General features: G+C 33.4%; 1 protein-coding gene across 8 annotated transcripts in view; it reads left to right on the top strand.

The window, feature by feature from the left end:
- LOC132720681 (liprin-beta-1-like) overlaps positions 1-27283 on the top strand; it is a 97912-nt gene that overhangs the window by 23974 nt on the left and 46655 nt on the right. The window contains exon 1 of one of the 8 annotated variants that reach the window (XM_060704902.1): positions 11760-12338. The exons of 6 other annotated variants lie outside the window; for them this stretch is intronic. In XM_060704902.1, the coding sequence (XP_060560885.1) occupies positions 12225-12338 (114 nt within the window). In that variant the 5' untranslated portion in view covers positions 11760-12224. Of the gene's footprint in view, positions 1-11759; positions 12339-27283 lie in introns of those variants that run through there. One more of the 8 variants, XM_060704911.1, reaches the window with a different exon arrangement.

Genomic DNA, 27283 nt, shown 5'->3' on the forward strand with positions numbered 1-27283 from the left:
TTTGAGTTCTTACTTGAGTACACAGTTAGTTACCAATAAGCCACCCTTGAAATTTGTAAGCCATGGGACCTTAGAGTTCTTAATTAAATACACAGTTACCAATAAGCCATGTGTGATCTTGAAACCTTTAATAATTGTGTACACATTTTAGTTACCAATAAGCCATATGTGAACATGGAATCCTGGATTGAATACACATTTAGTTATTAATAAGCCATGGGACCTTGGAGCTCTTAATTGAGTACACATTTAGTTACCAATAAGCAATGAGTGATCTTGGAATACTGAATTGAATACTTACTAAGTTAGTAATAAGCCATGCCCATGGGACCTCAGAGTTCTTAATTGAGTACACATAAGTTATCAAAATCTATGTGAACTTAGAATCCTGAATTGAGTACACCTTGGTAATTGACAGTCAATGTTAAATGGAATCATTAACTGTCAGGGGTGCTCACTTAGCCAGGAGGTTATTAACTTAGCTCGTTAAAAAGCAGTTTCATATCTAATATTACTTAATAAATCAATTGCTTACATTAGAAATAACTACCTTTGTTTACTGCTGAAAAAAAATATACTGTTAGGAAATTGTACCAGTAACAAACACAGAAAAAGTCAATTGCACTGAGGTTTTACATGTGTTCCTCTCGGCAGTCAGATATTTTGTTTATTTGTTTTGAATGTTTTCTCATTTTCCCTAGTGGTATTTTGTATATTTCTTTGCAAGATAATTACAGTTATTATGACATTGATGTTTTCTTTGATGTTTCTATTCATTTGGTTTTCAATGCTGTGATTGTCTAGCATAGTGTTCTCTTTGTGTTATTGGTGTTGAAGATGAATTTCATCAGGGAATTTTACACTAAAAAATGTATCCTACCTACAAATGAGGGGGATCGTGTATTTTTTTGGCATGGGAGTTTATATTTTGTATAACATGGATGAAAAGGGCTGTAGTATTACTTCCTAAGATCCACAACCTCTTTTATATATATCATAAATATATTTTTAACTAATACATAAAGCGATCTATGTTTAATTTAACTCTCTGCAAAATATGTTAAATTGTAGAATGTGGTCAAGATTAATCATCGCAGGAAATTAAATTTGTTGAAAAAGGCAGACTTTAAATAGGAAAAGTGTTTTTCTTACTTCTTTCTATGGAAAAAATAGAAAACCTTATTTCCCCCCTCAAATTTGTCAGTTTTCTCCGGTTTTAATGTATGTGTTTTTTTGTAAGTTGAATGAAAACCCATATTTTAACATTACTTGACACTATTATATATTTTGTATATTCTAAATGAAGTTTTGTTCCGCTTCTGTTGTGTGAAATTGATTTCTGCAACAAATGTAGTCAGTGAGTGAATGTCCTGAAAGAACTAATAGTACAAAAAAAACCCAACAACACCTACATTCCATAATAAGTCATAGAATCAATGTGTACTAGTATCTTTTATCTCTGAACTTGGAATATCCCTCCATTGTTGGCATTTTTATCACAAACAAGTACCCTGGCAAGGTTGTAAGCACCATATTTCATGATAACCTGTGAAACAATCATAGCTACATCCAGGTAAATGTATTGATTTTATACTAATATTTATATTAAAAAAGCCATATGGCTTATCAGCACTATACAATAAGTTCCCTTTCTGATAGCTCTGGTCTGTTTTCTGGTCTGTTGTTTTCTGGTCTGTTTCCCCCCGTTGTCATGGGATACAGGATACAGCTTGTTGTTGTGGTTTTCGGTGAGCATTACTCTTAGCTACAGTTCTGTTTTTCTGATTTGTCGCTACTTTAGAAATTTTTCATTTGTTTTAAGATGTTTCAATTCCTTCATGATTAAAGGTTGAAACTTTTCTCTTTTCTTTTTACCTAACATTAGTGTCCAGCTTAATTTGTCATCCAATGAAAACGCTGTATTTCTTAAAAAGTCGATACTATATCAAATTTCGTTCTTAATCACCTTATATTTTTCAGAGTCCTTCGTAGAACTGTGTTTGTAGAAATATCCATTTGCATAAATGATGTAATAAAGTGAATAATAATGCAGCCTTTAATGTTTTCTAATTTCTGTAGAATAGCACAGATTAGCATTAGCATATACTTGGCCTTTTTAACAAACTAATGTGAGAGATAAGAAAAACAACAACAACATAAAAGTGAAGTTTAGCACCAAGCAGGAGAAGGTTATCAGGGGTGTTCATTATGTGTTTTTGAACATATTCCTGGTGATATTTGTATGGGGGGGGGGGGGGGGGGGGGTCGTCCACTCTTTCAACCAATAAGTTCTATCTTACAAATTGTAGCAATTCTGTAATAATGATAACCACTCTTGGGGGTTTTTTGCTTACAATAAATGATGAAATACTATTTTTGATGAACCTTTTCCTTCTAATTTTATGAATAAACAAATTAAATTGACATCGTTAAACCAATGTTTGCTGACTCAATTGACTTTTTAGGTATGAATATTGACAGAAATAATTATCATGTAAATATTATACCGAAATTGTGTAAACATTAAAAGGGTACTGCATTTTTATTACCGGCTTTAATTTCTTTCAAAACATTTAATTTCTTTCAAAACGTGTAGGATATCTGTGCATGTTTGCAGTTAGTGCATTATTTAAACTTTACGTTGAAATATTGATGAGGGCTTTTCTTTCATTATGGAAAATGATAAATTTCTCATTCTTTTCAAGGCTATTTCCTACTAACTGTTCATTGTAATTTTGGCAACATAACTGGAAATGGAAAACAATATCTTTCAAGTTTTTAGTAGAGGTTTAAACTGATTAGATTAGAAATGATAAAAAAAATAAACTCATTGAAATATATATTTCCATAATTTCAGTGCCAGATACTTTGAAATCTGAAACATTATTGTTGTTTGAACTCAGACGTTAATTTGACTTGAAAGCAGTCGATTTTAAAGAGCACCATAGGGTTTAGGTATTGCAAAGAAAAATCCTTAATTGCGATATGTTGCAATATTTACAGAAATATTGCAATATGATGGGATATAATGGGAGTTATGTTTAAAAAAATCTTGAAAAGTTTTTGACTTAAATCAAGTATTAGGGGAAAAAAAAAGAAATTTAAGATTGTTCCATCTCACTTCGCACAGACCATAAACAGATCCACTGGAGGAAGACATATGACAGGAATGCTCCGATAGACAATGTACATACATATAGGGTGTCAATAATTCATGGCCATGCAATGGATTGGGCCATTTACTAAATTACCCATGTCGTAGTCCATATATCATTTATTATGATCACATGATGGTGATCAGTCTGACTGGTACTGTATGTAATATACCAGAGAGATATTCCCAGTGCGCAAAATTCAGCAACTTTCAGCAACATCCCCAGCAAGATTTAGAACTTGACTTTTAAGGAGATACGTCCATTTTAAGTTTGTTGGTAAAAATTTGGAATATTTTTGCCAGATTTGGAAAAAAAAGTTTTTCACTGAAGTCGAGAAATTTGCTAGAATATTTCCCCTGTTTCGGTAACATATTGAATTCCACTTTTTGAAGGCTTTAATAATATGATAGTCATAAACTTGTATATAGATATAAATAGACCAATATGCGACCGACCGTCATAAATCCAGGCCAGATTGCGGCAATAACTTGCCTTGTCTTGGCCACAAGCATTGAAAGTAAGGCTAGCCTTGATGTTTTATTCAGTCTAATCTTTCATAACCGTTCAATAGATGTGCAGTCTATGATCATTGACGTGCCAGCACTAGTTGCATGGAGTGATAGAAAATTTGTGTTATATATTCTAGCATATACTGTGTCGTTAGTTACATGAAATTCTGTGGATATATGTTTATAATTGCTTGGTGACATCATTAAACTAGGGCGTGTGTCCGGTTAGTTTTTCCAGCCCCATGGGTCGCCGAAAATTTCATGTAGGGCATGGGGGAAGCAGATGGTCGGCACGTCTTAATACAATGCGGATACTTCAGGACGAAACGAAATTTCACGTTGTGAATGAAGTTGTTATTTCATATGCAGTTGTAAGAAAATAGTTACGGTGTGATGACATAAATTGGAAAATTGATATATTATGGTAAAGAATTTAAAATACGATGGAATTTGTTGAATTGGTAGAATTTGTCTGAAAAAGTATCTGACATATGTTTGCAGTTCGGATTGGTATACCGCAACATATGACCGATATTATTAAGTCTGTGACCAAGAAAATAGATAAGAAAAAATAAGTTAACAACACAAGTTAAATTCCTTAAAAAAAACAAAACCATAGAACCAAAGCTTTACAATGCTCATGAAATCCTGAACAAGCTCAGGTTTGTATTTTCATCGCCATTTCTTATGCCTCATAGAACAGTTTACTCTATTTCACAGTTTTTGTTTTTGTATGTCAAACATATAACTCCAAATAAAACACTTCATTTTGAATGAATTGTTTATTTTAAAAGCTTCAATTGGCTTCTGGTTAACGGAAAAACAGAAATTAAAAAAAAAAATACAGGTTTGGTTTTGCTTTTTCATGATTCCGGAGTTTTTATTCCCAATGCTATGATATAAATAAGTGGCATGCTGTTCTGTAATTTGGGAAGGAAATAATAAGTTATCGCAGTTTACTCGCCCTATTTGATTAATATAATAACGAGTTAATGATGATTAATCATGGTTTATTATGAAAGGTAACTCTCCACTTTTGATGATGATTAATGACATAACTCGAGTCTACCTAGAAAATTTTGATATATTTGCTGTAAATTTTCATTATATATATATATGTATGAGCATCCCCATTTTATTTCTAAAATACTGCCATACATGTGACAAATGAAATGGGCCAAATCTGGATTTTCAGCTGGATTTTGAGGCTCAAAACTGGATTTTTTTATCGACTCGAATTTCAGTGCGTGTTTGGCACATTTGGTTCAAAGAATCTATATTATCCTCAAAATCATTAAATGATAATACTTTTTATGATTTTTTTGTTGATCAATATTAATTTATTTCACCAAAAAAATAAATAAATAGATAAATAAATAAGTGTAGTCATACTGGCTATTTCTAAAACAGTCACACTTTCACATTTCATTATTTTCAGTTTGAAGAATTATAATGTCTTTTCAGTCATTCAAATAATTAAACACAAGCTATTTGAAAACGTGCAACAACTATTCATAAACATAAGACTATGACAGTTAAACAACGTAACATAAGTAAAAGACTCAAAATAAACGCAAGAATCGTTCTGTTATTAAATCCACATTTTTGCCTCGATGATTGCGTAATTCCTAAACAAAACAAAAAATTACCCACTCACTAAAAATATGTTAATTAGACATCTCAAACAGGTTTTGAATGATCCACTTTAAATAAAACACTTCATTTTGAATGAATTGTTTATTTTAAAATCTTCAATTGGCTTCTGGTTAACGGAAAAACAGAAATAAAAAAAAAAATACAGGTTTGGTTTTGCTTTTTCATGATTCCAGTGTTTTTATGCCCAATGCTATGATATAAATAAGTGGCATGCTGTTCTGTAATTTGGGAAGGAAATAATAAGTTCAGTGATTTTTCTCACTTAATTGGGAAGAGGCCTGAGCCTCTTGATTTTGGGAAAAATTATCGCTAAAATTGCTGATTTGGGAAGTAAAAAAGCTGGTTTAAGTTCAGATTTTTGGGAAAACTGCATGATTTTAAAGAAAATTTCAATTGGGAAGAGGTCTTTTTTCGGAGTCTGTTATATAAGTAGAAAAATCACTGAAGTTATCGCAGTTTACTCGCCCTATTTGATTAATATAATAACGAGTTAATGATGATTAATATGTTTTTATGTAAGTAACTTCTTTTGTGATTATAATATCGGGATTCACTAGTAAAATGTATAATAGTGTTGTAAATTCATTTTTGTCTATAATCCCCGATTATCTAAATTACTGCCGCACCTGAGCATTAGGCTTAGGATAGGTTAGTAATTTGTCTATATACTTACAATGTCAGTATATGTAACATGAAGTTTTTCAATAAATCCACCATATAAGTAAGTCATAAGGCAAATCCATCTGTGGCAACTTAAAGTTTCAAACCAATTTTCGACATTACCAAGGCATTGCAATTTTTTCCTAACACCTTTAAACTGGCAATGATCGTCTTTTGGAAACTGGACTTGTTGCCATGACGTGAAACATTCATAAAAAAAATCATCTCGTATCCCAATTAGATATATACCAGTCTTGTTGGCAAATAGACAGTACTGTGATTTGGGTGGGTTGGCAAATATATGGTTTAATGATTTGGATGGGTTGGCAAATAGATGGTTTGGTGATTTGGGTGGGTTGGCAAATAGATGGTTTGGTGATTTGGGTTGGTTGGCAAAAAGATGGTTGGGAGATTTGGGTGGGTTGGCAAATAGATGGTTTGGTAATTTGGATTGGTTGGCAAAAAGGTTTGGTGATTTGGGTATGGTTTGGTGATTTGGGATGGTTAACAAGTAGATGGTTTGATGATTTGGGTTGGTTGGCCAATAGATGGTTTGGTGATTTGGGTGGCAAATAGATTGTTTGGTGATTTGCGTGGGTTGACAAATACTTGGTTTTGTGATTTGGGTGGGTTGGCAAATAGATGGTTTTGTGATTTGGGTTGGTTGGCCAATAGATGGTTTGGTGATTTGGGTGGGTTGGCAAATATATGGTTTGGTAAAGGGCCGGTTATACAAATCTTAACTTTTAACCTGCTGGAACCAAAAGTGATCAGCTTTTGCCAACAGTGGCAGTCAAGCCTGTACTTCCGTGCAGTCTGACCAGACTCTGTAATATTGGCTGACCAAATTTTCATTTTGATATTCCTTAAATTGTTTATTGACTATTTATAGTCCAGTTAAGAAATTCAGGAGTGTAAGGGATAAGCAAAAGGGTCACCGGTAACTTGTTAACTGTAAAAGAGAACTCTTAAATAAAAAGGTGCAGAATTATAGAGTTTCACTGTATCCAACCTTTCATTATTTTACATTAACTCTATAAAGCTTTAAGTAACATACCATTAATTATTCACAATGAAGGCAGTCTGATGAATATCAAATGATGATCGGAAAAAAGGTCTTCCGCCATTACTGACAACAGGCGAATAAACAACAGCCCTCGGAAAAAAACAAATTGCCTGGAAAACAATTTATTTGTCAGCTGAAATGGCCTGAAAAATGGTTCAACTATTAAACATTAAAGGCTTGTGTGACAATTCATTCTAAAGTGGATGTTCTCTCAAAGAGTTAAAAAACAAACATCAAAGAGGTTCTCTGTAATGCGACTTGATTTAATATGATTCCTGCTTGTAACGTAATAATAGCGCCTGCACTCTTCCATATAATGTGACGATATTTTTCTCTTTAGTAATTCTTTTTTTTTAAAACAATTCTATTGCAGGGATAGCAAGCTGAATTAAATTTTCAGAGTTACTTAATTAAATTCCTTAAGATCAAAAGATGTGAATATTTCTACAGAAGCAAAAAAAAAAAAATGTGTTTATAATGATCTTGTACGTAGCAGTTTGAAAGAATCTATGTAAGAAAGGGGAGGTAATAAGTTTTAAGATGTTAAAAGAAGGTAATAAATTCAATATGATACTAGGTTGGGTACTAAGTTTAAAGATTCTTTATGTTGTAATTAAGGATGTAACATACAGTTAAGTGAAGTTTGATATGTTAATGGGAGGCTATAAGTTTATTATGATAAAGGGAGGTAATTAGTTAACCAGGTTTTCCGAAGGAAAAAACTGGTTATTAGATTGACGTATGTCGGCGGGCGGGCGGACGGGCGGGCGGGCGTAAACAATTTCTTCTGTGCGCAACTCCTCCTACATTTCTCAACGGATTTTGACCAAACTTTCACAGAAGCTTTGTCATCAAGTGCCCTGGCGCATATTGTCGGGGTTTTGTGATTAGATAATATTTGACCTAATTATGGCCCTTTGTTTTTTTTCCTTATATAGAATATATAGTGAACAATTTCTTCTGTGCGCAACTCCTCCTACATTTCTCAACGGATTTTGACCAAACTTTCTCAGAAGCTTTTTCATCAAGTGCCCTGACACATATTGTCAGGGTTTTGCAATTGGTATATATTTGACCTAATTATGGCCCTTTGTTTTTTTTCATTATATAGAATATATAGTGAACAATGTCTTCTGTGCGCAACTCCTCCTACATTTCTCAACGGATTTTGACCAAACTTTCACAGAAGCTTTGTCATCAAGTGCCCTGGCGCATATTGTCGGGGTTTTGCGATTAGATAATATTTGACCTAATTATGGCCCTTTGTTTTTTTTTCTTATATAGAATATATAGTGAACAATTTCTACATTGCGCAACTTCTCCTACATTTCTCAATGGATTTTGACCAAACTTTCACAGAAGCTTTGTCATCAAGTGCCCTGGCGCATATTGTCAGGGTTTTGTGATTGGATAATATTTGACCTTATTATGGCCCTTTGTTTTTTTTCCTTATACAGAATTGAACAAATTCTTCTGTGCTGAACTCTTCCTACATTTCTCAACGGATTTTGTTCAAACTTTCACAGAAGCTTTGTCATCAAGTGCCCTAGCACATATTGTCGGGGTTTTGTGATTGGATAATTTTTTACCTAATTATGGCCCTTTGTTTTTTTTCCTTATACAGAATATATATAGTGAACACTTCTTCTGTGCGCAATTCCTCCTACATTATTCATGTTTTACATTGCACATAGTTACATTGTTTGTTGCTTGTATTTGTATTTCAAATACAACATATTTATCTACAATGGTGATAATTGAAAACCTGGTTTCATGGCATTGCCATGTTTCTTGTTTTATATGTTAAAATGGTTATAAGCTTATTATATATTAATGGGAGGCTATAAGTTTATTATGTTAAAGGGAGGTAATAAGTTTTATATGTTTGGTTGTAAGTTTTATATGTTAATGGGAGACTATAAGTTTATTATATTAAAGGGACACTATAAGTTTTTTTATGTTAAAATGGATATAAGTATATGTTAATGGGAGGCTATAGGTTTATTATGTTGAAGGGAGGTAATAAGTTTTCACTATTCTTAAGGAGATAATAAGTTTAATATGTTAAAGAGAGGTAAAGGTAAATCATTAATTCTACAAGCATATAAAATTGATTTTCTTGTTTGTTTGTTTTCATAAATAAAGAAGAAAATATGAAATAAATTCATGATATTAAAAATTTACAATTTCACAATTTAATGTTTCAAGAATATGTTTGACATTTTACTTCATTTTTGTATTAAATGAATAGAAGAATGCATTAATTTGCTAGACTGTATATCTCTTTCATTTCTACTGCTCTAAAATTGCAAATTTGCTGAAATTCAATAAAATCTTGATTTTTGAAATCGAAAGCTTAATACACCATCTTTAGATTATTTGGTTAAGTGAAGACTTTAACAAATAAGCAATCATTGAGTCATTTTTCGGCAATTTGGTATCATTTACTAGGGTTAAAAATGGCGTTATTGTTCATGGTAGACTCAATTAAGAAAGGGGCGGGTGGGTTACTTTGCAAATATCTCAAGTTTTTTCGGCCAAGTTGAAAAGTAATTGAAAATGTTAAAAAGTAATTGAAAAATGCTTATACATTCCAAGGTATCAATCCGGTTTAAACTTTTTTCCCATAAGTTTTAGATACTTGATCGCTTTGATAAAAAACAAAAGTTACCGCTTTTGCCATTTTCGGTTGGTGTATGTGGAGAATCAATGGGAATCTATTAGAAAATGTTAAAAGGTTGACTGTTATTCTTTTAAGTGCTTCACCAAACAAAGGTATAAGGGAGTAAATTGAGCAAAATGAGAATTATTGAAAGGTATAAAGTGATAGTAAACTATGGTGGACTGATTCTGATTCAGGTTTTTATATTAACTATATAATGACGCATAATGACACATAGCTTACTTATGAAAATTGTTTCGATTATGAGGAAAAATACGAAAACTATGCGGAGAAAATAGTGCGGAAAAAAAATGTGGTCAATTGAGAAGTGAAATGGACTGCTGAAACAATGCAGCTGTGTGAATATAAATAATTTGCAGTGAATTTAACGAAATATTTAAAAAAAGAAAAAGTGAATTAGTTTAGTTAAAGTTTCAGAAGTTGGATTGTATAATTAGATAATGATATTGCCTGAATGGTGAATTACTTGTAAAGATGATGTTACAATTGATTTAACGACTCATAGGGAAGACTGGGCTTGCGAACTATGTTGCCTCTTTAAATAAAGTCGTTATTATAATAAACTTCAGTTTTTGCTAAATAGCGATCAGAATTGAACTTTTAATTTGCTTATTCGATCAAGCATGTTTCAAAACTGATAATTTTGTTAAATTATGCACTTAAACAACCCTAAGGAAAGAATAAGATGTGATTTTACAACTTAAAATGCCATAAAATTTTGATCATAAATTAGAATTTTCCTCTTGATATGATCGTAGGGGAAAAAATATCACAATTGAATCAAGAAATGCTTTTAAAATTAAAATTGAAAACTCAAGAGCTTTTTGTCAATTATAAAATGAAATTTATTGTAATTACTCGTTTCGAAAAATTTTTTTGCTAATATTATTTTCATCATGTTTTTTTTTATGTTTACACAATCAGCTTTTATGAAAAGAAATTAATTTTGTTAATTTTAAACAATGATTAGAAATAAAACTGATCAACTGTTACATGGTTTGAGTTACAAGTTGGTTTGAAATTTTTTTTTTATAAAATCTGTTGTTTGTTTTTTTTAAACTTTGGCGTAGAATCTGGAAAGAGCCTGTTTTGTAAGTTGAAACAGAACAGGAAAGTTGTATAAAGGACCTTTGTGTGGTGTAAAATAAGGCGGGGAGCAGGGTGGGGGGGGGGGGGGGGTTAGGGTGGGGTTAGGGAATGGTAATAGGATTTTATTATGACTCATTTGAGAGAAAATGATAGTTATTACAATTAGGGGACTTAAACATGTTGAAGATTTTTTTACCTCTTCCGGTAGCTTTTTTTTTTTTCAGATTTAATTTTTTTTTAAATGAAACAGTATCTTGTAACAATATAGCAAAGATTAAAATTTTATTATTAAAACAGTAACTGTTAGCATAGATATACGTAATAGGCATGTTTAATTAAAATTTGATTATTATTGATTGTGTTTAATGTAACAATGTTTTATTTTTCCAATATTCAAATAAACTTTGTCAAAATCTATGAAAAATTCATCCAGATTTGACTAAGTATGTAATTTTTCTTCGTTAAAAAAAGATAATTCTTTTACTTCTATGACTTCAAGTAGTAGGTAAAAGTGAAGAGATAATAAATTATCATAGGGTAAATGAAGATCCCCTACTGATGGTATGAAACATTCTCTCTATCTGTGACTGTTGGTTAGATAGGAAGAAGCAAGGAAGCAGGGTGTATTGCATTTTTTTTCCCTGCTCTTTATGATATAAACTAGTTTGCTCTGTCAAACATTATTGTAAACTTTGCTCTTACATTCAGAGGCATGGTTTTTCCAGATAGGCGAGTTTTTTTCTTTTGATCAGGGAAATTGATTAAATACACAGCGATAGCTGATTTGGGTACACTTTTTTTGGTACCAAGGAAATTTTTTTTTTTCTTAATTGTATATAAGTATATACCCTAGATTCTGTATGGAGAATTTTTCTTTGTCATAATTATATATATATATATAATATATATACAGATATTATACAGATATCAGAATTACACACGATTTTGTAGGGAGGAAATTTGATTATATAGATTTAGCAGGAGGTATATGGGATGTGTTTAAGGGAAAGATTGATAATTATGCCGACAAATTGAATCTGGATTTATCAAGACAATTTGTAATATTGAATAAGGTGAAATTGCCTTTCATCGAAATAAAAATATACGGAAAAAAAAAAATTGCTGAGTGAAATATTGTGAAGGAAATAAATAATGGAATGAGATTGATACAGGATTTAGAGGAATAAAATGGATAAAGGCTTGAAGAATGTGATGCCATTAGTTCTAAGAATAATTTGAAAATTGTTAAACTGAAAGATGCAGATGTAATAAAAGAAAGTAGGAATTATCAAACTTTTACAAGTGTCTTGTTATGTTAAGAACTTAAGGTATTACTACGTCAAGTTATTTGTTTGTTTGGGAATGTTTAATTAGTATATGATAATTATTTACGATTTGGAATAAAAATGGCGGAGAATCACAGAGATTTGTATCATAGCCGGCGCAATGGTATGGACCGGCCGGCAAGCACCGGAATGTATTACTCATCTGCCTGGGAGTCGAAATTACACGAGCTTATGGTAAGTTAGCTATAAATCTGTTCACCAAATTGATTACAAATTTAAACTTGCTTCATTTTTTACATACTTAAAGGTACATTAAGCCTCGAGAAGAAATACAATTGATGATTGTTAGAAAGTGGAAACATTGTGTTTTAAAATGTTTTGATAATGATGAAATGATAGTCTATAAGATGATTGCCTGTAGAAAATATTCCTGAAAGTGAAATAATTTGCCACAAAAGTAGCCAAATTTTAAGCCAGTAGTATTTTGATTTCCAGGTAATACACTAATACTATATGGCGAAATAAATTTTTGGAAACTGGACAGCTATTGTGAAGGTTGTCACTGAAATAGATTGAAAGAACACTATGAGATTTATCGAAAAAAATTTATATTTGAAGAATTGAAGAATAATTGTGTTTCATACTTGTATCAATTTGGACAATTTTGCAGTTTCAGATGTCAAGAATAATGGTAATGAATTTTACTTGAACAAAACAACTAGTGCAACTTAAGACCTACCTATTGAAATTAAGAAATTAAGAAAAATGGGAAAAGGTAATTTATTTGATCCGTTTAAACCTTTTATTTGTTTGCTGCAAGAAAAAGAAAAAAGGTCGAGTGTTGCAGTGGCTCTTAATGGAATGTTAAACATTTTATTGAAAATGTTTTGTCAAATATAGCCAGCTAATACCCTTTCAGGCAACCAAAAGAGTTTTTTATCAAGTACAATAAGTTGACCATTATTGTGGCTTAATATAGTACAGGCTCAGTCTCAGACTCTTTGAAGAACTATCACATTAACTTTATGGGAGAGAAAGTTAATGTAAGAAATTATGAAGTTGTCATAACCAAGAGTATCGGTCATATGAAGCAAAATGAGAATTTCTTGCTAAATAAAGTACCTCAAAAATGTCAAGCAAACACTTCTGGATAAAATGGTATAATGGCAAAAATTCTTTCTTATAAATGTAGTAAACAAGAATATGTGACAGTCCGGCATTTTGGAGACCGTTAGATGGAAAATCATCGAGGAAATTCGCTGTCAAATCTCCGTGGATATAAAAGTAACAGATTTATGTCTTACAGATCATAGTATTAACTGTCATTAACATCAGACAGGTTCCTTTATGACAGACCAAGATTTAACATCTTTCTCTCGTTCTTTGACATTATTTTGCTCATTGCTTCCAAATTTAATGTCTTTCTCTAGGTCTTTGACATTATTTTGCTCATGGCTTCCAAATTTAATGTCTTTCTCTAGGTCTTTGACATTATTTTGCTCATGGCTTCCAAATTTAATGTCTTTCTCTTGGTCTTTGACATTATTTTGCTCATGGCTTCCAAATTTAATGTCTTTCTCTCGGTCTTTGACATTATTTTGCTCATGGCTTGTTTTCAAGCTCAAAATCAAACCAGTATTCTTTTCCTCTATTTTCCACATACGCCTCCAGATTCATCCTAATTTTCATGAAAATTTTGAAAATGTATTTAAAGATAAAATATTGTGAAATGAACAAGGAAAGTACATGATACATTACAATCGGCACTTAAAATCCACGTAAATTACCAAAAAGAGGTCAAAACATGCATAAATAGCCCCTACTGCAGTAGAAATATAGTGATAAATACTACAAAATACAGTCATTAATTGCACATAAGATATAAATTAGCACTTGAATCTTTAATTTGTTTACTTTTCTCAAAGTTTTAGTATGATTTTCCAAGTTTAATTTTCTTGAAATATTTTGGGTCATCTGGAGGCATGCAGCTTTAATTTTACAGTTACAGAAACAGCTCAACCATTTTAAATGCTGAATCTTAAAACACCAAAGTCTTTGCCACCAGTATGAAGTCCGCCCAGCTGGTATTTCTAAACACTTTTACCAGATTCTAATTACCATTTGGCTAACACAAACTTCGGAAATTTTCATTGTGATACCCTATAAGAAAAAATTCAAAGGCCTGTTTTTGCCAAGAATTGCCAAATGAAATGACATTGTCCCTTATATTGCTAAAGCCAAAATTTCTCACCACAAAACAGCAGTTTTGATAACATACGAGATGTTTTGTAAGTACTCAAAATCCAGCCCCAGGCTAAGCATTATTTCAGTTTACTTGTTTCACTTGATGTTGGGAATGAATAAATTATTCATAGTATGTCATAATAATTGTGGAAATCAAGTGATGAGCTCAATTGAATTAGTTGTTTATCTTGCCATGATGTTCTCAGAATAACTAATGAAAGTGTGTTACTGTTATAGAATGAAATATTTACATGGCCACTTTCATTGCTTCCTTTCAGACTCCTAATACTTTCCCTACTGCATTTTCCTGTCTCTAAATTTTGGTCGTTATTCGAGATCAAAACCTTGTCACGTACGGATTTTTGGGGAAATGCCAACAACTGTGTTTACTTCAGTGACACATTGCACGCTATTTCTATTGCTGACATTTGAATCATTTCTTTGAAAAAATTTTAGATCTCTCCCTCTGACAACACTAGCAATTATTTCATTGTCATATCGGGGTTTTTGTGTCTGACAACACTGTCATTGTTGCATTGTCATATCAGGGGTTTTGTCACTGACAACACTAGCATTATTTCATTGTCATATCAGGGTTTTTTGTGTCTGACAACACTGTCATTATTGCATTGTCATATGTGGGTTTTTATCTCTGACAACACTATCATTATTGCATTGTCATATCAGGGTTTTGTCTCGAACAACACTGTCATTGTTGCATTGTCATATCAGGGTTTTGTCTCTGACAACACTGTCATTGTTACATTGTCATATCAGGGGTTTTGTCTTTGACAACACTATCATTGTTGCATTGTCATATCAGGGTTTTTGTCTCTGACATCACTACCATTGTTGCATTGTCATATCAGAGGTTTTGTCTCTGACAACACTATCATTGTTGCATTGTCATATCAGAGGTTTTGTCTCTGACAACACGAGCAATTATTACATTGTCATATCAGGGTTTTTGTCTCTGACAACACTATCATTGTTGCATTGTCATATGTGGGTTTTTGTCTCTGACAACACTATCATTATTACATTGTCATATCAGAGGTTTGTCTCTGACAACACTATCATTATTACATTGTCATATCAGGGGTTTGTCTCTGACAACACTATCATTATTACATTGTCATATCAGAGGTTTGTCTCTGACAACACTATCATGGTTTCATTGTCATATCAGGGGTTTTGTCTCTGACAACACTATCATTGTTGCATTGTCATATCAGGGTTTTGTCTCTGACAACACTATCATTGTTACATTGTCATATCAGGGTTTTTGTCTCTGACAACACTATCATTGTTACAGTGTCATATCAGGGTTTTTGTCTCTGACAACACTATCATTGTTACATTGTCATATTAGGGTTTTTGTCTCTGACAACACTATCATTGTTACATTGTCATATCAGGGGTTTTGTGTCTGACAACACTATCATTGTTGCATTGTCATATCAGGGTTTTTGTCTCTGACAACACGAGCAATTATTACATTGTCATATCAGAGGTTTGTCTCTGATAACACTATCATTGTTACATTGTCAAGTAAGAAATTTCTTTCTAAACAACACTAGAAAAATTGTGTTGTAATATAAGAATTTCTTCCCATTGTGAAACATTGTCATTAGAATTTCTTTCTCTGACCACACTAGCATTGTAAAATTGTCATTTAAAGATTTCTTCCTCTTATAGCACCAGCACTTTGTTTGTCAGTATCATTCTTACACGAATTTATTCTTCTGACTTCACTTATGTCTTGCTTCGTTTTACATTGTCACATTCTACTACTGGTGGAGTTTTAGCAGCAATAGCGACTTATTTGGTAATTTTATATGTTAACCGTTAGCTCTCTGGGGGCAACTGAATCAACCAATGGAGGGCAAGATCAGAAAGTGCCGTCTGTAATGTTTGCTATTCAGTCAGTACTTATTTTGAAATTTCCCTTAAAAATGACAAATGGTTTTGGCCAAATTTAAAGATAGACAAGTCCTGTAAGAAATCTGACATGGGATAAGGGTTAAACCTCTAAATTTCTAACCATGTAACAGTATAACATTATAATATTGTCACCTATCAGGATTATGCTTTTTCCTGGTATTTCTGTTTGGTTTAATGCATAATGGAATCACTTGTTTTCTTAATTGACTGCCGAGCCCAGCAAGTTACAGAATGAAATTTCTGTTTGGTTGATGAATAACTTCGTAACTTCAAGGATAATAGCCAGCCAGGCCAAAGGTACTTGGGGAGAAAAAAAGATAACATTTGACCTGTAATGTCACAATCTTTGGCAGTTATAGAAGAATCTTTTAATTGGGCTGGCAAAACAATGTCATTTATTGATATTGCAGACTGTATGTAACAATGATCTGTTTTCTAGATCAGATCTTAACTTACTATGATTTTTGTTTTATTTGTATCATTAATGGAAAAAGCAGAGTACACGATTTGATATCTGATTTTTGAATATTATTTCATTTCACTTTTTGTGGCAACTCTGGAGTTGGTAGGGGTGGGCCCCGGGGCCAGTTTTTTTGTTAGCTCACATCGTTGAATGTCTGTTGTCCGTCGTCCATCCACATTTGTTGGTTAACACTCTAGTGGTCACATTTTTGCCTTAATCATCATCAAATTTTGTCAGGATGCTGGAAAACCTTGTTAACACTCTAGAGGTCACATTTTTGACTCAATTTAATTGTCATCAAACTTGGTCAGGATGCTTGTCTAAGTAATTGCTCAGATGAGATTGGTCAGGTGAGCGATCTATGGCCATCTTAGCCCTCTTGTTTTAGTTTTGCTGATACAAATAGATTGTTATTATCACATTATATATCTCATATTAAAATTATTCATCATGTCTTGTAATGAAACATGTGCAGCAGACGAGATTTTTTTTCCCCCCAATTCCCTCCATGTAAGATGATGTGCAAATTTGTCTGTCTCGCTGATGAAGATGCAGTAAATGATCGCAGATTTTATGAGTGCTGCGTGATTTTTTGATACGTTTTTTCAATGAAATAAGGGGAGTTAAATAATGAAATTTTTTATAGCATGTCTCCCGGTTCCTCATCCCGTACTATGACGGGTAAAAAAGTTTTATCGTATTTTTTTTTAACATCTGTAAACTGTTTAACTTTATACGAACCCTAATTTTAACAGGATCTTGAAAAATTTATTTTTGCGTTTGAAAAAAAAGATGTTTTTCCCTGTTTTAAATTATTTTTTTTTTTCTTGGGGGGGAAAAAAAAATTTGTTTCACTTTCCATAAAACTATAATGTGTGATGTTCATCTTATAGAAAATATTGTTATGCAAATTGTTAAACATTTATTTTCCTTGAAGAATAATTTTATTTTGACCATTTTAGAAATCATGAAATACTAATATAGTTCTTATGCCAGATTTTTAGCCAACCCCTTTTGCTGATGGAGGAATGGTGGGGGGGGGGGGTTGCAGTGGGGATAGTGGGGGTATTGATTTGAGTTTTTGCATTTTCACAATGTCCCTGCATTACTGGGTCAGTGCACTGAATTTGTTATAATGTGCCTTTTCATTTGTCCCTGCATTACTATGTCAGTCCAGTGAATTTGTTTTAATGTGCCTTTTCATATGTCCTTGCATTACTGAGTTAGTATGGGGACTTCGTTATAATGTGCCTTTTCATCTGTCCCTGCATTACTGGGTCAGTGTTGTGTATTTGTTTTAATATGCCAAAATATCTAGGATATATAATTATGTCTTACTCCCAGTGGATTTATCTTTCTGACTGTCCTTGTGGGAAAGGACCTTTAACAAAAATCTTAAGCTCAAGTTATTCCTCATTTTTGGGGAGTTGGTGGGGGTTAGTGAGGTATGTGGCATTTCATGTTCAATATGTCACAATATTGTATAGGTTCCAACAATCAAGCATGCCGAACAATGGCGTGTTTTACAAGTATATTTGGATAATGTTTTTACTTTTGGCAATTTTTGAGACATCTGGTGGAAGAAGATGAAAGCATCTGTTTTGGGGGCCCACCCTTGGTCGATGCTATCTTTATACAGTTTATATAATGATTGTGCGATTTTGAATTTTCATGTATGCATTTTCTTGCTTAGTCATGATGATTAAAACTTTAGAGACATGTCCTCAGATTATAAAATATTTTTATCTGATTTGTTTCAGATGTTCATTATAATAAAATGATGTTATCTTGATGATGACTTGAAGTACACAAACAATTTCACAGTTTATAAAATAATTAATTTTAGTTCTTCTCCTCTCTAAGTCAGTATGTGCTTGTTCAAATTTTTTAGATGTTGAGAAAAGTATGTTAAACAATGATTCATGTTTATATAATTCATGCCCCAAAAAAATGCCCCACAGATTCCTGCTAAGAGATAAAAAAATGAAGGTCATGAGATAAAAGGCTTATTTGATCCATAGTCATTATTAGGTCATAGGTCAAGGTCATCTTGAGGGATCACTTTATTATATTAAAAGAAAATTGAACGAGCAGTTTGCAATAGAAATTTAGATTTAAAGTTCAAAGGTTATGAGTCAGTGTGCTACGCAGGTCAATAGTTACAGTTTAAAATTCAAGGTCATTATGAAAAAAGGTCAAGGTCATAAGGCATAAAGTGATTAGAGTTAGCATGACAAATTGTAAGCTTAACTTTACACGCAAGATTATAGCAGGTAAATGTTGTTTTAGCTCGACTTTTTTTATGTTGGAAAAAAAAAATTAAGGGGTAACCGTTGTTTCAGTCATGTCCACGTTCTCATTGCTGTACGCAATTTTAGCGCAATTTTAACATTTTTAATCATAACTTTAAGTTTTTGTTTATCTTATGATCTGTATGTTTTATGATTTAGGTAAACAAGAAGAAGCGAGCCTCTTTGAAATTGGGCTGCATGTTGTTTGGATTATGGATTAATGCCTGGAATTTTTGTTTGTCAGTGAAGCATATCTGAAAAAGTTTCTTAAGTGCATTTCAAGATGTAACCAATTACTGCTATTTAGGCCAATTTCTTATTTCTTTTAGCCATTGGGATTTGTATACCTTTACCTGGTTTCATTTTGGCCGTGTAGAAAAAAAGTGAAACATCTGCTGTAAGATTTTTATTTTTTTTCCCAGTCAACAGTTCTACCTATGGTGTAATTAAAATCCAATTAATAGAGGAGTGTTCCTTGTTTTATATTACCAATTTCTTAAACAAATGGCCAGTAATTTGCTCTAATTCAACAATTGCATGTTTGCATGTAAAACCATGTGGCTGAAAGTCACAGTAGTTAGTGCTCCCACAGTTAATTAAGAAAAAAGAAAGGGGAATAAAGTTTTCTCAGCCTCATCCCATTGTGAGAGACTTAATGTAGTTTGACTGTTGAAAACATGTAAGCATGGAAAACTTCGTGATCTTGATAAGATAGGTCTTTTAATGATAAGTTGTTTGCTTTGAAGAAATACTTTGGTAATTAATTTCGTACCAGCATGTGAAATTTCAGCATATTTCAACCTTTAAAATGGCTTGCAAAATATCAGATATAGCTACTTTTCTTATCCTGAAAACATTGAATATGAGTGTCAATATGACAATATTTCTTATCCTGCAGGCATCAAATATTGAGTGTCAATATGACAATATTTCTTATCCTGTAGACATCAAATATTGCAATTTTTCTTATCCTGTTGACATCAAATATTGAGTGTCAATATGACATTTTTTTATCCTGCAGGCATCAAATATTAAGTGTCAATATGACAACTTTTCTTATCCTGTAGACATCAAATATTGAGTGTCAATATGACATTTTTTTTATCCTGCAGGCATCAAATATTAAGTGTCAATATGACAACTTTTTTTATCCTGTAGACATCAAATATTGAGTGTCAATATGACATTTGTTATCTTGCAGGCATCCAAATATTGAGTGTCAATATGACAACTTTTATTATCCTGTAGACATCAAATAAGTGTCAATATCATGTAAACATCAGCTGAGCAACAATTAAAATACAACTTTGCATGGTCATAATTGTGATGTAATAATATTATTTAGAATGAGGTATGAAAGTGATACGTTCAACACAGTCATTATTGGCCGGGTTGCACTGGTGCAAACCCGGGTTATAGTATGGTGAATGTTGGGCGGCGTCCGGGCGGGGAAAAACTTTCGTAACAGTTTTCTCAGCAACTACTTATCACAGCCTTTTGATATTTGGTATACAGCATCAACACATGGTCCCATACTGTGGGATTCGATTTCAGGTTGGTCACTCATCTACTTCCTGTTTGCTGACCTAGTTAAATTTTCAACATTAATGGTCAATAGCAGGAAATTTTCGTAACAGTTTTCTCAGCAACTACTTATCACAGCCTTTTGATATTTGGTATTCAGCATCAACACATGGTCCCATACTGTGGGATTTGATTTCAGGTCTGTCAATCATCTACTTCCTGTTTGCTGACCTAGTTAAATTTTCAACATTAATGGTCAATAGCAGGAAATTTTTGTAACAGTTTTCTCAGCAACTACTTATCACAGCCTTTTGATATTTGGTATTCAGCATCAACACATGGTCCCATACTGTGGGATTCGATTTCAGGTCTGTTGATCATCTACTTCCTGTTTGCTGACCTAGTTAAATTTTCAACATTTAATGGTCAATAGCAGGAAATTTTTGTAACAGTTTTCTCAGCAACTACTTATCACAGCCTTTTGATATTTGGTATACAGCATCAACACATGGTCCCATACTGTGGGATTCGATTTCAGGTCGGTCACTCATCTACTTCCTGTTTGCTGACCTAGTTAAATTTTCAACATTAATGGTCAATAGCAGGAAATTTTCGTAACAGTTTTCTCAGCAACTACTTATCACAGCCTTTTGATATTTGGTATTCAGCATCAACACATGGTCCCATACTGTGGGATTCGATTTCAGGTCTGTCGATCATCTACTTCCTGTTTGCTGACCTAGTTAAATTTTCAACATTTAATGGTCAATAGCAGGAAATTTTTGTAACAGTTTTCTCAGCAACTACTTATCACAGCCTTTTGATATTTGGTATACAGCATCAACACATGGTCCCATACTGTGGGATTCGATTTCAGGTCGGTCACTCATGTACTTCCTGTTTGCTGACCTAGTTAAATTTTCAACATTAATGGTCAATAGCAGGAAATTTTCGTAACAGTTTTCTCAGCAACTACTTATCACAGCCTTTTGATATTTGGTATTCAGCATCAACACATGGTCCCATACTGTGGGATTCGATTTCAGGTCGGTCACTCATCTACTTCCTGTTTGCTGACCTAGTTAAATTTTCAACATTAATGGTCAATAGCAGGAAATTTTTGTAACAGTTTTCTCAGCAACTACTTATCACAGCCTTTTGATATTTGGTATACAGCATCAACACATGGTCCCATACTGTGGGATTTGATTTCAGGTCTGTCGCTCATCTACTTCCTGTTTGCTGACCTAGTTAAATTTTCAACATTAATGTTCAATAGCAGGAAATTTTCGTAACAGTTTTCTCAGCAACTACTTATCACAGCCTTTTGATATTTGGTATACAGCATCAACACATGAACTCATATCGTGGGATTTGATTTCAGGTCTGTCGCTTATCCACTTCCTGTTTGCTGACTAAGTTAAATTTTCTACATTTATGGTCAATGGTAGGAAATTTTCGTAACAGTTTTCTTGGCAACTACTTATCACAGCCTTTTGATATTTTGTATACAGCATTATCACATGGTCCCATACTGTGGGATTTGATTTCAGGTCTGTTGCTCATCCACTTCCTGTTTGCCCACTTAGTTAAATTTTGACATAATTAATGATTTATAGATAGTAGGAAATTTTCGTAACAGTTTTCTCAGCAACTACTTAATAAGCCACAGCTTCTTGATATGTGGTTCACAGCATTGACATGTGGTCCCATATTGTGGGATTCCATTTCAGGTCTGATGCTTATTACCAACTAAGTTAAATTTTCAACATCAATGGTCAAGACAGTGGTAGAAAATTTAAGTAACATCACAGCCTCATGATATTTTGTATACATATGCAACCCGGCCATTTCTGTCTTTGACCCATTTTTAGCTCGACTTTTCTATGAAAAGGGGAGCTATCCTACTCGCCCCGGCGTCGGCGTCACACCTTGGTTAAGTTTTTCGTACCACCCCACCTTATTTCAGAAGTATTACAAGTATGGCTTTGAAACTTACCATACTTGTTCACCATCATAACCTCCATCTACAGACAAGAGTACATAACTCTGTCAAGGTTTTTGACAGAATTATGGCCCTTTTTTGACTAAGAAAGTGTATTGAGCTTGGTTAAGTTTTTTGTACCACCTCACTTTATTTCAAAACCATTGGAGGTATTGCTTTGAAACTGACCATACTTGTTTACCATCACGACCTTCATCAACAGACAAGAGGACATAACTCTGTCAAGGTTTTTGACAGAATTATGCCCCTTTTTGACTTAGAAAATACATTGAATATGGGTAAAATCCACTTATTGCCTTTACCCTTTGAGATATTGCTTTGAAACTTTTAATGCTATTTCACATCATTACCCCCATCTGTACGCAAGAGAAGGTAACTCTGTCAAGGATTTGTTTTAAAAATTAAGGCCTTTTATCGACTTAGAATCTTGGTTAAGTTTTTAGTACCAGTCCACTTTTTGACTGAACTGTTTGAGATATTAATTTGAATGTTGGAATACTTGTTTACAATCATGATTCCCAAACATGTCCAGGAGAAGGTAATTCTGTAAAAATACCTTATTCTCTCAAAGTGGGTTTAATACTATTAAATTTATTTAAGGCTCAACTCAGTTTTTTTTTCTTTCTTACCAGCCCTCTTTTGACTTAAACATTTCAAACTTTGCTGCAGTGTTCAAGGGTATCACACAATTCAGTAAAATAATTCTTCACTAAATATCTTAATGCTCATGGCCATTGTTCACTTTAAAAATACAGAGATTCTTGTATTGCCTTTTACTGCAAAAACTTTTTTTATTGGCAAGCAATAAAAAAGTCGAGCGCGCTGTCTTACGGACAGCTCTTGTATACTGTATAATATACTTAATTTACCTCCTCGTTTCTTGAATATAAGAGTTTACAGTATGGCGTTGGATTTTTTTTTTGTCTTTTTAATAAACCAGCATTCTTTTTTTAAAAGCCTATAAAGGCAGATTAATTGTAAAGATAGGGGAGTTTTCCAAGGTGTAGATAGGTATCTTTATTATATGAAGATACTTGGAAACATTTTGTATCAACTTTAATGAGGGGAAGGTTTGTAGACCAATCTATTTACATTGATATAATTCTTGGCAGACTACGTCAAGCTGCTGTACTAAGTTTAGAGGTAGGGAAGTTGATTTAATTGGCATCTGAAATATTGAAAAAGAAAGAATCAGCCTTTATTATGTGAAATGTCCCAGTTTGAGTGGTGATTAGTTGTAACAAAGATTTATGCTGTTTTTCTTTTTTATTTATTTTTTTTTGTGTGAAATATTTGAAAATTTCATTGAAAAGATGGGGGGATTAAAAAATAAGTCCAGAGTTGTCTGAATTGGAATTTTAAAGAGTTAAGTCCCTTTATAGCTCACATCCATGTACTGGGCCACTAGATCAAACTTCTTAATCTTAGTTATGTATGGAGTCCAGGCTCAGGTATTTAAATTACACTGAGTGGTATTTAAATTTTGCTGATTGACAATCTTAATTTTAAGAATTTATTTATCTTTTGTTTGTAAGGAACATAAATATTAAAATAATTCTGGAAGAGGCATTTAAGGTCTTTTTCCACCAGTGAAGCTAGAAAGTTCCCATATGACCTTTGCAGTATTTGTGTGATTTGTGTGACTGAAAACAGTAATGAAACAAACATAACCCATAGGGAATAATGAGGCTGATAATGAATTACCTATATTGGCATTAGGGTAGGACCAGACCAGTCGGTAGACAAGCTGATCAGACTTTATACAGTGTTACACAGTAAAACCTGTGTTTATGACCACCTGTAAATAAAGATCACCCTGTAAATAAAGGTCACCTTTTTGACAAAATCTTTATTGATTTAATAGAACAAAGTGACCCCACACACAGCTCTAACCCCAGGCCTTCCCCCTCCTCCCCCAAAAAGAAATAAAAGGGAAAAGATTGCCCACTTCTTTATAAATGCCATTTTCAGTCTCCCTTTGATGACTTTAGGTCACAGGTTTGACTGCAGTCCATTGACTGCTTATGTTGAAATCCCTTACCATACATGCTATATATCTGAAATTTACATGTCATCATTTGAAGAGAAAATTTTAAAAGAGTTACAGTGCACCCAATGATTAGACTGCATAGATAAGCCTGCTGATCTTGGTCTGCATTGGTCACTGTGAGTATATATTCAGTGGCATTCAGTGAGATAAGGTTAATTGTGAATGACAAGGTCATAGGTTATAAAGAAATCATCTAAGTGCTCAAACTAAGATCTCCTGTATTTAATTGGTGGGAAACTGCCGCAGAATGTACACTGACCAATGAAAATCCTGAGATTTGAGACGGAACTCAAAAAAAAAAAGTTTTATAACATCAAGGCTAGTTTCCAGTTGAAACCTTTTAAAATTTTATCAGGGACCAGGTTAATCTGATCTGCTGGTATCTTTTGATGTTTGTGTTACCTTATCTTTTTAAGTAACAAAACAACAACAACATTGAGGGGAAAAGAAACATGGCTTTGTGGTTTCTATATAAGCCGTGTCACGACAAAACCAACATAATGGGTTTGCGACCAGCATGGATCCAGACCAGCCTGCGCATCCGCGCACTCTGGATCAGGATCCATGCTGTTCGCTTACAAACCATATAACAAGTAGAGAAACTGATAGCGAACAGCATGGATCCTGATCAGACTGCCCGGATGCGCAGGCTGGTCTGGATCCATGCTGGTCGCAAACGCACTATGTTGGTTTTGACGTGACACGGCTCATATAAGAAAAAAAAAGTGTGTCTGTGATTTTGGTGATTTGATTTGAACAGTAAACATTAAGTTTTGGGGGCATGGTGAGGAACTTTTCTGGAGAAATTGATCAAAGATAAGGGGAAATTGAGGGAAAACTTCACTGATTTTAAGCATTACTCTTGTACTGAAGGTAATTTCAGTTGTACAGGTGTGGGCAGGTTTAGAATTGTGAGAGACTATTTTTTTTGTTTATAAAGTTTAGCTTTTGTTTGTGATATTTTTGGGATTTTTCCTGGAGCTGACAAGGAAGCTATTGTTTATATATGAGGTAGAATTTTGATGTTGAGGTTATTTTTGCAGAGATTAGATATTGAGGTTAGGTGTATAATGAATGTTTTTGTTTTTTTGTGAAATCATTCATATATTTGTTTTCATGATACGAGACCTGCTGGGGCCAGTGCTGAAACAAAATGATAAAATATCTTAGACTTTTTTTTGTGCATAATAATTATGTTTTGTGCTATATTTCATTGAAGTTAAACAGTTTTGCATGATTTCTCTAAGGTTTTAAAATAAATTATTTTTCACTTTGTGACCCTTTTTTGATACAGAAAGTCAGTGGATAGTTTTTGGTAGGGAAATGTCATATTAAGACTTTATTTAGGCACTTAGATGCTAGGTAGCGGTAGGAGTAAAATATTTCAACAAAATGAAAATTTAGTTAACCCAATGTCATTTTCATATGGATTTGCCCAACTTGTAATAATTGATAAGATTTTAAGTCAAACTTACACTGGTATTGTTGTATGGTTATATGGACAGCTATACGGGTGAAGAAAGACTTCAGGTGATGTCAGTGGCTGAGTGGTTACGGTTGTACAAACCACTTGTTCCTCACTGCTGTGGGTTCAAATCCTGCTTTAGATTTTCTTTCTTTACCTGGCATGACAGTGGTTCTACTCAGGGGCCCACTCATGCCTGTAAATAAATGGGAGAATGGAATCTGAGGTCTTCCTCCATCAGTAAAGCTGGAAGGTCACATACAGTGGCAAAAATCCCAGTAAAACAATATCAAAAAGTTTCAGGTGACCCTCTGTGCATTATTTCGGGGAATAAGCAGTAACCACAAACCTTTAGTAAGCTAGCTAGATACAGAGTTCCAGATAATTTTTTGATACTGGGGGTAATTACCCCCACATTTCAGAATGTGGGGGTAAATTTAGATACAGTAAAGACTGTCTTAGCGACCCCCTGTATATAGCGACGTTCTGTCTTTAGTGACCATAGTTAGGTGCGCCGAACAGTATTTACTATATAAATGGTCTGTATGTAGCGACTCCCTGTCTAGTCCGTACAACGACCATGATTTAGTCACCCGTTACGGTATTTGAGCCGTGAACAGCGACTTTTGCAAGGGGAGCAAGGCTTGAACTAGGTGACGACTTTGGCGAAGAAGTCGCCTTCGGATCAGCGACTTTGCCTAAAACAAACTTCAAAGAGATTTTGAAGTCGCCCGATTTTTATAATTTTCCGTCATACTTATTTACGCCGCTAGGTCTGTTAATAATTTGTTTACCTCTCAATTACAACCAATTACCGTTAATCCGCTAATTAAGAACGCGTGTCAACATCAACAAAGTTCAATACACGCCGCAAGGCAAGAGTTCACTATGTTTATCTTTCTCATTACGTATTCATGCGATTGACGAATCAGAACGCGCGTTGTATCTACGGCAGTTTGCATTGACCAATCGGCGACACGCTAATACACTGTGGCTGTTTGTTGACAATTACACAAAATGGCGACAGATTCAAACAATTTTCGCCGATAGAATGATTAAAGACACCTGCATATACATAAATGCTGCGGTGTTTTGGCGAGTAAAGATAAACAATGCCAAACGTCTTAAAGGTGTGCTTATGTTTGAAACCTCGATTGTTAATGTTTTTCGGAGTACTTTTCTGTAGAAATTAT

The sequence above is a fragment of the Ruditapes philippinarum genome, unplaced genomic scaffold (assembly GCF_026571515.1).
Source record: "Ruditapes philippinarum isolate M1 unplaced genomic scaffold, ASM2657151v2 ctg2137_1_1_1_1, whole genome shotgun sequence".
Taxonomy (NCBI): Eukaryota; Metazoa; Mollusca; class Bivalvia; order Venerida; family Veneridae; genus Ruditapes; species Ruditapes philippinarum.